General features: G+C 43.0%; 1 protein-coding gene across 5 annotated transcripts in view; it reads right to left on the bottom strand.

Annotated features, from left to right (window-relative positions):
• Positions 1–2,759: 2,759 nt before the first annotated feature.
• Positions 2,760–12,575, bottom strand: part of SLC38A6 (solute carrier family 38 member 6) — a 53,934-nt gene continuing 44,118 nt past the window's right edge. For 4 of the 5 annotated variants that reach the window (XM_037394692.1, XM_037394687.1, XM_037394690.1 and 1 more), the window contains 4 exons: positions 10,881–11,005; positions 9,903–10,047; positions 9,681–9,775; positions 2,760–8,551 (listed from right to left, as the gene is read on the bottom strand). In XM_037394692.1, the coding sequence (XP_037250589.1) occupies positions 8,471–8,551; positions 9,681–9,775; positions 9,903–10,047; positions 10,881–11,005 (446 nt within the window). In that variant the 3' untranslated portion in view covers positions 2,760–8,470. The remainder of the gene's footprint in view (positions 8,552–9,680; positions 9,776–9,902; positions 10,048–10,880; positions 11,006–12,575) is intronic. The other variant, XM_037394689.1, reaches the window with a different exon arrangement.

Raw genomic sequence — 12,575 nt, forward strand, 5'->3', positions numbered from 1 at the left:
CTTTTAGCTCTTCACCTTTCCTTACCGCTAGTGCCTGGCAAGTCCCAGTCTACCAGCAGGACCTCCCTGCGCTGCATCGCTCCCGAGAAGAGGGCACACCCAGGAGTGGTAAAAGGACAAACATTCTGAAGATGCAGCAATGTTTGGGTCATAAATTCCACATAGTGTCATTGAGAGACATGGCATGGTGACCCTGCACAGGTAGGCAACATCAAAAGGGCAGCGAAGGCCGTTGCCCCCCTCTGGAGCACGGGCAGAGGGATCAACTGTGGAAGCACTGAGTCTCAGATGCTTTTTAGGGACCTCAGCTTTCCCTGTTTGAGCAAAGTCACCTCCAGACAGACCTGGAATCTTCATCCCCTACCCACCACCTGTGATTTCGCCTATAGCTCCCTGCACCTCTGACCTCCAAGCCTTGATGAACCAGGTCAGCACCCAGTCAGTGGAGCAACCATGGAAATTCCCCTGCGGCCCTGCCCGCAGCGCAGGGGTGAGGAGCCCTCCTACGACCACACGCCAACCGGCAATCAAAACGGGCCAAGAGGAGAAGGTCGGCGTTATTTCAGAAGTTTGCCCCAGTGCCATACACACAGGTTAATGGTAGCCCCATGGCACAACTTCTGCCCAGACTGTCTCTGCATCCGCATCTGGTTCCCACCAACATGAAGCTGATTCTGTCTCACTGCTCAGGTTCTTCAAAGCTCAGGCCTGCAGGATCAAATACTGATTTGGATATTTGGAGCAAGAGAAGCGAATTGCAGACAATAAAAAGCATGCATTCACTCATTTCTCACTTGAACAGGGAAGGAAGTTGTTCACCAAGATCCCAAAGCAAAAGTCTAAACACGTGTCCCACAAGCTACCCCTGGTGCCAGACCTGGAGGGAGCTATAAAACATGCAGGCTACTTAAACCCTTCCTCCAGGAGATTCCCAGCCACAAGCTGCACAAACGCAGCTGGGGGAACGCTACGCTACAGCCGCCCGGGCCAGCACGTAAACGGAACAGCAGAGCATGACTTGGGGGGGCGAGAATAAGGCCTGAGATTTTCATCACCCTCCAACTCCAGCCCTACGGGTTCTACGCTCTACGGGTCATAACCACATCCCAAATCTTTTCTCCTTCCCTGTGTGTAAATCCCATTATCAAGTGGAGCTACCTGGGAGGGTGGAGAGACTGTGCTCCTGGGAACACCGTCCCACTCCGGTCGATGGAGCGGCAAGACTGGGCTCCTGAAAGGCAACAGCCTGTAACCACCGCCCCGAGCTTCCAGGGCTTGTTAACTCTCCTCTGGCCAGATGCACGATTTGCTACATGATGCGTGGAGCAGTAATTTCCACCCTCAGCCTCCAGAAAAGTAGTTCTGCGACCTGGGCTGATCAGCCACCGCACCAGCCTCGCCGCTCATCGTATGTATCTAGTGGCTTCAATTACATCATGCCAGAAAACGGAGACGTAAGTCAGATGGCGAAGGCATTAATGGCAGCACTGTAAAGGCTCAACAATGCAAACCTTCCCAAAATGAACTGTCTTGACCTTCACTGGGCTGACAATAAAAGTGTGACATCATGTGCAAACGAGCTTTAAATTTAAACCAGGTGTGGAGAGCTGCCTGGCGTCGTGCGGCTGCTGTATAAACCACGAACATGCGAGCAGTGATGCTGGAGGCAAGAGAGATGCCAGCATGGACAGGACCCACTTGGCAACAAAACCAGGTACCAGCAGCTGGTGCGAGGCAAGACAAAACTCTGCATCACGCTTGAAAAAGCTGGGGGTTGGCTATTTGGTACCGGTTTTAGTCAGGGCAAACATCATTAAACGAATACAAATTTGCTGATACTCATTTCCACGTGTGTGAGCATTCATACAGCTCTGGAATCGAACCAGCAGCACAATAACAATGGATTTTTTTTCCCCATTTTTTGCTTCTATTCAGGACTCCCTTAGACCCTGCAAAGCACTTGGAGCTGTGCTCGCAGGCTGCCAGTCACAGCTATAGGAGAGCACCCCGATCCGCAACCAAAAAGCGCACCCCTGCTCCAGAGCCCTCCGAGGGCAACCACCAGCCCTCCGCTGCTACCCCGTAACGACACGGTCTGCCTTCCCCAGCTGACCCTCACCTTGCTGCACATGCCGGCCCTTCCCAAAGGGGCTTCCACAAGCAGTTTTTTTGCCCGCGGTCCACAGCCTGCAGGCAGTGCTGGCGTCAGGCAACACGCTGCAGGGCTGCAGCCTGCGAGAGCTCTCCCGCGGCCTCTTGTTTTACAGAGGGGAGCAGAACAGCACCGAAGAGGCACGCTTTGCGGTCCATGAAACCAACACCTGAAAGGACGTCCAGTGAGAACTGCAGCTGACAAGTTCTTTTCTGCATCCTCTGTGTTTTGGAGAGCATGGTTCGCAGGGCAATGAAGCACCGAGAGCAGACAGGTCTGGGGGCAGCAATTCCTAACAGCTTCCCGGACGACATCACGCATCCATTTCAAGCTGGGTGCTGCAAGACATCACCTGCGTAACAGAGCAGGGATCGCACACAAGTACACAGATGAACAAGAACACTTGGAACTGCACAAGTATGGCACCATTACCAGACTGGGAATGATTTTTAAGAATGACACCCTCCCCTGGGAGAGTGATGCTGCAGCCCGAGCTGGGGCTAGAGCAGCCACATCCCTGCACATCAGGACCTAACAGCAGAGACAACAACCCTCGGTTATTTCACTAAGCAGGCACGTTACGGACAAAGCAAAAATGACAACTGCATGAGTTATACAAGTACTGCTCTTTATTTTCTGCATTTTTTGGAACATGCCCTGGCTCTTCCACAGGAAATCGGAGGAAGGGAGAACTCAAAATTGGAAATCTGTTGTACAACATACAGATTTGACACGAGCTAAGCAATTTTTACATACAGATAATTATTAACTTCTTAAAAAGAAGTCAAATTGCACATGAAGCATGGTTGGATGATCACTACTGAAACACAAATACCAAAAACACCACCACAAACTGTAGAAATTAGGCAGCACTTTTGTAATACTGAAAACGCTCTCCCACCAGCAGTCATTAGGAAGTAGCAGTAAACGCATCAAAATTTTTCAGTACGTAGAGCATCTACGACTGCTGCTTTCAACATGAGAGCCAGCTGTAAAACAGCAATTTCAGGTAAAGCATTAAATCAAATCTAATAGGGAAAGGAGTTCTACAACTATCAATGTTACTTTAGCTCCTGGACTGATCTGAATCTCAGTCTTTAGAGAGCACGTTAGGATGCCCGCTACAGAAATCAGAGTATTTTCATCTCCTTAAGTAGGGACACGTGGAAACAAGTTGATAAATCTTCAAGTATTTGTAGTGATGCATTGGTAAATACGATCACCCGTCTATATTTTACAGAACTATCAGGGTAAGCCACATGAAGACCCCAGGCTGCTGAATTGGCAGGACTCTGAATCCTGAGCCTCCCCTTGGCTCAGGAGCTGGACTGCCAGGGAGGTGTCCCTCCACCGTCACGGGGATGGCGCTGACACTGCTACCCACGACAGACATGCTGCCATCCTCACATACCACACATGACGCTGAATACGCATTGGCTGACGCTAACAAAAGCGCTTCAGATTCTTCACAAATAATCCTCAAAATCAGTTTTAGGAATTTATTTTAAATGAGACCGGCCATACCGGGTCAGGCAAAACACCCACACGGATCTGTAACTCTGCTCACTCCTGTCCAAAGGAGAGGCCAGCAGCCTCACAACAGGCAAGCGTGGACTGGCGGCTCCCCTGCACCCCCCACGGACTAAAGCTGCTGGAGCACTGATCAACACCAAAATGCTACTTCGTGCAGCGTGAGAAATACAGTAACAGCGTATGAGCCCATATTCTCCCTCATGCAAACAATGCACTTACGAGCTGGTGAAGGATTTAACGTTTGCCCTAGCAGCTCCATCAGACAGATCCCACTGCACCATCGTGTTTTCACCCTCATTAGGAGGATTGCAAGGGTAGGAAATATGGCACCTCGAGTATATTACACACAGTATAAATGATCTAAGAACTCCACATCAGCACAGGCTTCCCATGTTACAAAGTTAAGACGTCTCCGTGTTTCCAAAAGACAAATTCTCACAAGAACAAAGACGGGCACACCAAAAAGGTCTGTGTCTAGCACTGACCATCAGCGATGAGCAGCGGTGGACACCTGGTGAAAATGAAGCCTGCTGGGCACAGATACAGCAGTGCTTTCCCTGATCCACACCCTCTCACCCAGGCTGCGCCCCCCGCATGATCACTTGGGCTGTTCAGCTAACAGCATGTCCCTGCTCAGTGCCCTGTAACTGACAGCGATGCAAAACTGAAGCAACAGGGAAGGTGGAAGCAGGGACAGAGAGAGAACAGCAGTTTCAGTGTCTCAATTTTCGGAACACCAAAGAGAATTTTAAACAAACTTATTGCCATGAAAAGAAATGTATTTAAGAGACAAACTGCTTAGAAAAATGAAAAGAAACCATAAGCATCTGCCACAATACAAAGACAGGTTCAGAGCACTTTGTTTTGCAGTTCTCATTCCTACAACGCTGTCTACAAAAGATGCTCTCCACACCCAGCTTACCAGTCCACCTGAAATTTGAGCAGCCTTCAAACGGACAAGGAACAGAAATAGGAGAAAAAGAAAACAAATCAAAGGCAACCAATTAATTTCCAGCTCCTACATTGTTCTTCTTGTTCAGCTGGGGACAGGCAACCTTTCCAAGCGAGTTCAAAAATGCTGCAGGCCCCTTCATCCATACCTGTCAAATCTTCATAAAAGAAGGTTGGAAAATGCTAACAGCAGGTAATAAAACAGAGCCACTGAAATTTATAAAACTGGAAATGCAGAAGAAAAAAATGTATCTGTAAACAATATATTTATCTGCATTTGAGTGAGCAGAGTTGCAGATCAAAGGCCTGTTTTGCTCAAAAATTCATAGAAGTGCACAATTGTAATGAAACCCTTACACAGACACAACAAACAGAACAGCATGTGGGAGATGCAAAGAATAAATTATAGTGTCCTTATTCTGCTTTTTCATTGTGGAAAACACTCATACCTTTTTCTAAATTTGGAAATAGATATTCTTTCTCTTTCTGCCCTTCTCTCTCTCTCCATATTTTATGTATCATGGAAACTCAAAAGTAGTAGTGTTTCTAATGCTTTTTCAGTTGAAAGATAATACACATTCTGTAAACTGCCCCCCCCCCCCGTGCTGCTATCCTTTCTGCACTGCAGCCAGAATGTAATAATAGAGCTCCAGCAGAGGTGTGAATTGCTTCCATTCATCCTCATCAAGTATTAACTCCAAACACTAGCATTCATCATTCCAAAGTCTACTATTAAGATAGTTAGTTAATAGCCACACTAGTTAGGATAACACTCAGGGATTAAAAGCCAATGAAGTAGTGATTTCCATAGCATTACCAGAATCAACTGTAAAATTAACACTGTATTTCAGGTATTTTCTGTCACATTTTTAAGATGATGCACACAAACCCAACTGCCTGTGTACACACAGAGCGTTACAGTGCATGGCAAGACTCTGCTTTCTCAGGGTGAGGAGGAAAAAGCAAAAGCTCAGCAGAACTTTGCCAACCTTCTGTACCTTCACAGATAATCTAAGCCTCCCGTGTTAAGTCTTGCTGGTTAGAGTTTAAAATAAAGTGACTGCAGTGATGTCCTATGAGTATTACTCAACAGTATGCTACAAGAGCATATGATAAATGAGAAACAATTTCCATAAAATTTATAATAAATACTCCTCAAATTCTAGTGTCTGAAGAAAATACTACAGTTCATTCACATGAAGTTCTCCTGCTTTTCTAAAAAGCTTTGGTTCAATCAGACAAAATCACTTCCTCCTGTACAGCTGTCATTGCTTTCTCAAGGTACACTCTTACAAGGTGTGTATTTAGCTTTTTACACTACTGCCAGAGATGCCCCGCATGGATGAATCCCTACAGTGTAATGAAGCCTGTGAAACACAGCTACTAGAGGGTAGCCACATGCAGGAAGGCAGCTACATCTGGTTATTAAGAGTTCCACAAGCTGGGAGAACTGCAAGACTAAAGGCAAGATGGGAATCCTCAACCAGTAACATTAACACAATGCTGAGAAAGCCTGACCGATCCCTTGATCAGAGGAGACCAGAGACCTCTCATGTCAGAGGCATCACCTACGCGCACACTTCAGCCTGCTGAAGCAGAACTGCTGGGTAAAGCATGAGGTTTTATCAGAAAAACATGCTACCTAATGGCTGCTGCTGCTGCTCGAAAAGGTAGTCCCACTCCTACCTACCACCCCCCTTCACTGAAGTGAGCTCACTCCATTCGTTTCTCTGGCAGGTAACATCTCACAAATCATAAGTCACGCCTGCAAGTTAAACACGCCAAGCAGGAGCCACTGCCAGCTCCACAGAAGTAGTTGTGAACTTCTGGCCAAGGGCAGACATGCTGTTTCTGGTACTGACAACCTATTAGATGGCCCACCTTGTCTCATGAAACCCCTGCTAGAAACTTCATAAAAATAACTGCAGTCTTTTCCAGGGATCCTTTTCTTTGGGATCCTACCAAAACTTCTGAGTTAGTTCCCAGGCCTCACCACACACGTCTATATTAAACTTGTAATAGAAGGATATTCCCCAGGCAGAAAGGATTCCTGAAGCAGTACCAAGCTGCAACACCTGGGTGCCTTCAGGCCATCCATCAAAAATGAAAAGTATCTTCTGGATCCTGAGAGAGCAGAGTGATCTATTAGCATGAGAAATCCTAGTTTGTCAGCTCAGGAACACAGAAAGTGATTCCAACCCTGTTATTCACTGTTCCTCCCTATTAGACAGGTGAGGATCAAGCACATTCAGTCAGCGTTATGTTAAGGTTGGCACATCAATCACTTTTTCAAATCCAATGTTAACTAATTAAAAAGGTTAATAGCACAGACCCACTGGCAAGAAGTTAAACATGCCAGGCTTTGGGGCATCTCCCATATCTCAACTGGTAAACATAAGTTAGCGTGTTAACAGAACTGTCTCAGCAGACTTTCTAGCAACAGTCAAACTGAAGTGCTAACTGTGCACCTTACAGACAGAAAAATTCATTTTAATGTCACTGACTAGCTGCTTTCATTCTACATAAATGTATTACTTTGCTATGATTCACTTGTGTCTTATTCCTGCTTCTCAGATGTAAAAGTACTAAGCTAAATTAAAAGAAATACTGCATCTGGAAATAATTAAGAACTTACTCACTGTCTAAATCCTGCGATTTGGGTCTCAGGCCTAATTTCTTAACTTTACACAAGCCGTTTCTGTGGAGGCTTAGCTCCCTTAGGGCATAGAGCATAAAGTCTCTGAAGAGATTAGGCTATTTTAAAGGAATCGGATGCTATCAGACAGAAACAAATTTTAAAACCCTTACCATGATATGGGCCACTGCTTTCATTCTACTAACATGAGGAACTTCCGTGATGTGCTCTCAATACCATATTAACAGAGCCCAGTTGGTGTTGAAAATTGCATTCACATTTCATTTAGAAAAAAAAAAAGGAATTATGAAAGGGTACATGGAAGTATACAGAGATCCGAGGTAAAATTAGGATTCCATAAACGTAAGAATTCCTTTGTCTTCAACAGAGACACAACTTCACCTTTCAAGCCCAAACCTTCTCTGACACACAACAGTACATAAAGTACAGAAATACTCAATTTCAAATATGAAACACTCTTAAAAATAGGAGTAAGAAAGAAAGTGTCTTTCACTGGGAGGAAGAGTGAAGCACACTAAATAATATTCAAAAGCAGGTATTCATTGAAAAATGTCTGTTATTAACTGCAAAATGGAAATACTCCCTAATACTACTATAAAAGCTATTAAGCTAGATGGGCAAAGCCTTCTAACTTAAAAGTGACTTCAGTATGAGGTGTAAAAACTGCATTTCAAAAAACAATTTAAAAATGTTATCATGTGCCCATTAAACTGGGCTAAGGCAGTTGGTTTCTGGATCCATGTTAGGATAAATGAGGGTAAACATTTGAAATCAGGAAGTTCTTAATATGACTGGCTGAAATTCTAGAAATTATTCAAGCAACAGAAGTCTTTCATGGCTTAGGATAACATGTGCACATATGCACGTCATGTTCACCATGTGCACTAAACCATTTTTGTGTTGCAGAAATTCTCAAGAGACCTTTTTACTTGTCATGATTACAAAATTAAAAACTAGTATTTTAGAATGACGAAGACTAATTGACCAATAATTGAAGAGGGCGATGCAAGATTAAAGAAGGAGCATCACTAACACAGTGAAAAAGAGCACTATTTCTTCCACAGGCAGCTTTGGTCAGTGTTTTCTTTAGGATGTCCAGCATTCGTTTCAGTAGTTTTGACACACCTCTGGTTCTCGCTGTCCTTCTGAGGCTCAGTTCTGACAGTGACAATCGGCTGTTATTGATCAACCCAACTGAAAATTATTAGAACTAAACTGAGAAGGCCAACACAAATGCCAAATATAACCAACGCACATGCCTGTGAACAAAGAAAAGCAAAGATTAATGTTTTACTGAAGGAAGCATTTTACATTTCTAAGGCTTATAACTAACGATTAAATAAACCTGTAAAAACAGGTTTAAATAGCTTTAAAAATAATACTTAATGTTTCAAATTACACAGTCTTCAATCATAAGCTATCTGCTTAGGGGGAAACAAAGCTAAGCCTGCTCTGGGATAGTTTCATTGGGAACTCTCAGAGCAGCCTGGTTTGCTTGCTCATACCATCCATCCGCAAAAAAAAAAATCTGCCCTTTATAACTCGGAATGAATTAAGAAACTGAATTTGCATTTTACTCAAAATATAATTAAAGTTACAATGGATTCTTTACATTTTTGAATAGCCAGATGGTAATAAAACTACAGTTCAGGAGACAGTAGCTTGCTGATGTATAACAAGGCCCCAAATCCATTTGAACTAGTCGAGACTTTAAACAGTCAGAGAGCATCATGATTAGATTTTCTTTAAGATTCTCTACTTTGTCAATAGAAGAGCAGCCTTATGAATCATAAGAATAACAGAAGGACCACGCATAACCATCTTGTCAGCATTTTACCCAGTGTCATGAAGTTGCTCTGCTGAGCAGTGGTTAAAGTGAAGACAAACCAGTTACAGTGCAAAAAGCAGGCTGCTGCACAAATTCCAACTAGGACTTAACATACTACACAGAGAGAAACCATAAAGAGGAGAAAAAAAAATAAAAGGGGGTGGGGGGAGATGTTTTTGAGAAGGCTTACACAGAAAACAAGCATAAACACTGTTTCGCTTAAATGCAGTTTGGCTTTGTCCCAACTGCCCAGACAACATCAGAGTAATGCGTAAAAATGGAGGAGAAATTGGATTAAAAGTCAACATCTGAAAACTATAGGGAAAAGCATGTATTCCGATCAACAGTCCGGCATATGGACATACTGCTAGTCAAAAATGTCTTGTGAAGGAGTTTCAGAAAGACTAGAGCCATCACGAAGGATAAAAGGAAATGCTCACTGATTTTGTGAACTGCAACAAAAACAGGAACTTTGCCCCTTGGATTACGTGCTCTACAGTAAGATGCACCTAAAATGAGTCTGTTTAAATATAATGCGCACACATTAAAAAAAAGCATACCCCAAGTTTCTGTGGTGATAGAAAGTCCTCTCTGCTAAGTTTAAGATAAAAGAGTCCAGGATATACAAAAAGCAAACATGTTGATGTGGTTGAACCTTTAAAGAACAGAAAGTAAAACTTCACTTAGAGCAAGACTGAAGTGTATTAGCTTATCACAACATTGAATTTTTTGAAGAAAAGTTAAAAAAACACAACAAACACACAACCACCACCACAACTTACCAACTACTCCAAATACATTTTTAATGTCTGGCACGTACATTGCAAACAACACAACAATTGCATTCAGTGTTAAAGTGACAAGGATATGGCAAATCCACGACACAGGAAGGTGAGAGAAAAATACCATCAACACAGCTTTCCTTGCCTACACAACATGAAGAGAAACATTGCACGGGTAAATACATACACATACATATATTTTGACCTTATCTCAATTTCATAAACTTAAGAATTACGTTATTCCAGATTGAAAGAAAATGTTAAAAATGAAAAGGCAAAAAATTTAGTAATAGTTAAATGGTTTGGTTTTCTGTAGCATAAAGTTTATGCTAGTATTAAAGCAGTATTTACCACACCGCCGCTAGTTTTAAGGAATTTCTTTTTTGTAGGGACAAAAGGAGGTCTGGAAGATCACGTAGCAAATCTCGGTGTACTGTCAACTGATACGTAATCTATACGCTACATAGTTTCGCATGCACAATTTTTTTTGGTCCTAACTGAATGAATTTTCAGTTCTACCATGGTATTGATAAACTGAAGTAGGTGGGGTTTTGTGAAATAGGTCAATATGTGGTTTTGATTTACAATTAAATTGAGTTTTCAAGTATAAGTGTGTTTGTTTGCGGGTGCGTGCATGTAGAAAGGAAAAACCAAGTCAGCAAAACTCAATTTAAAGGGGAGTGGGGGTGGGTGGGAAATCAAACGGAATAAACTTTAGAAGTTCTGAATTCTCTAAATTAAAAACAATGCAGTGGGCTAGTTTTAATCTGAAATCTGTCTCAAGAGCACAAATTAACTTAGTGGTTACTTGTTATTTTGGAGCTCTCATGGAACATATGCAAATATGTGGTCTTTGATCAATCACTTGACAAGCAAGTTAAGATACACAAGACTAGATGTGACTTAAATATTGCAGTCTGCAAAACATTAGCGCTACCATTGCTTATTGCCAGCTTCAAAACATTTAGGAGTACTTACTGGGAAATGGATTAGAGGGACTGTCAAAAGCACCGCAAACAGTATAGCTAGTTTAACAGTCATGATGACAGTATCATGTGGCAGGTACCTGCTGTAACCTTGTAGTAATTCAGAGTCCACTTCGTCTGAAAAAAAAAAAAAATGTAATTGCTTTGTTAACCATTTGAGAACTAAGATAATTAGAAACACATATGAAGCTTACATTCAAATTGATCAATTTGCTTGTGACTAACACGGAGTGAAGGGGGGTTGCACATACGCATCCCTGTGGCATTACTGAGACACTAGTATACATAACTTTGAGAAAACTGAAAAAACTTCAGGAGGCAAGGCTCTGTCGAGCCTGTGCTGAAGCCAAAGCTACCTAAAGAGAAGATACACATATGAAGGAGAAAGCATTAAAAAGAAAGATGATACGACATGAAGCCAAGTATACAGTAAAACTCATTCTATGTCTCTGAAACAGTCAACACTAGATTCTTTCAGTTGAACTGGAAACCAGAAACAAATTAATTTTGCTAAACTGGCTGAATTGCATTTCCTTTCCCAGAAACATTAAGTGACATGCAAGGTAAAATTTCATGCTTTGAAAGAAAAGCTCCAATTCTAATTTAAAGGAAGAAAGAAATGTTCAAAATGCTAGGGTATGTGCTTTTATTGGCTATACTTAGCAATATATTGCTGGATGACATTGAGAAAGATATTTTTTATTTAAAAAAAAACAACCCCAAACTACTGACAATGGAGACTGATTCTTCCCTATGGTAAATGAGCAGACAAGCACAACACAAGGACACCTGAAGGCTGTCAGTTTGGATTCTTACAGTACCCAAAGGACAACAGAGGACTGCACCAGTGTCATGGTTTTGGCTGGGGAAAGAGTTAATTTTCTTCTCAGCAGCTGGTACAGTGCTGTGTCTTGGATTTAGTACGAGAACAATGTTGATAACACACTGATGTTTTTAACGTTTATACCAAGTCAAGGACTTCGCAGTTTCTCAGGCCCTGCCAGTGAGAGGGCTGGAGGGGCACGAGAAGCTGGGAGGGAGCAGAGCCAGGACAGCTGACCCGAACCAGCCAAAGGGATATTCCATACCATGGACCATCACGCTCTGTATTAAACGGGGTGGCTGGCCAGGCCTGCCCATCGCTGCGCAGGGACTGGCTGGGCATTGGTCAGCTGGCAGTGAGCAACTGCACCGTGCAATCACTTGGGTTTTCACCCCTTTTGGATTTTATTCCTCTCTCCCTCTCTCTCCTTCTCATGACGATTGTTATTATTATACTTTATGTTATTTATTAAATTGTTCTCATCTCAACCCACAAGTTTTCTCTTTTTCCCTGGATCTCCCCCCTGTCCTTCAGGGCGGGGATGGGGCAGTGAGCAAGTGGCTGTCTGGTACTTAGTTGTCACCTGGGGTTAAACCATGACAACCAGCATCGCACCTAACCAGGCCAAACACTTTCAAATGACAGCTCCATTCTCTTCAGTGGTAGCAATTCCATGTGCTATCCCACCACAAGCGCATTTAGCTTTGCAAAACTGACTCTGCTGTGGAATTACTGTAGAACTGTACGCTGTGATACACCATCAGAAGCATTACTTTTGTACTATTCAAGGCAGAATGGAGGCAAAATGTGATGAATCAGCAATAAATCCTTCACCTTTGACTTTTGCCCCTTTAAGGTGAAAAG

Source organism: Falco rusticolus, chromosome 7 (genome assembly GCF_015220075.1).
Source record: "Falco rusticolus isolate bFalRus1 chromosome 7, bFalRus1.pri, whole genome shotgun sequence".
Lineage (NCBI taxonomy): Eukaryota > Metazoa > Chordata > Aves > Falconiformes > Falconidae > Falco > Falco rusticolus.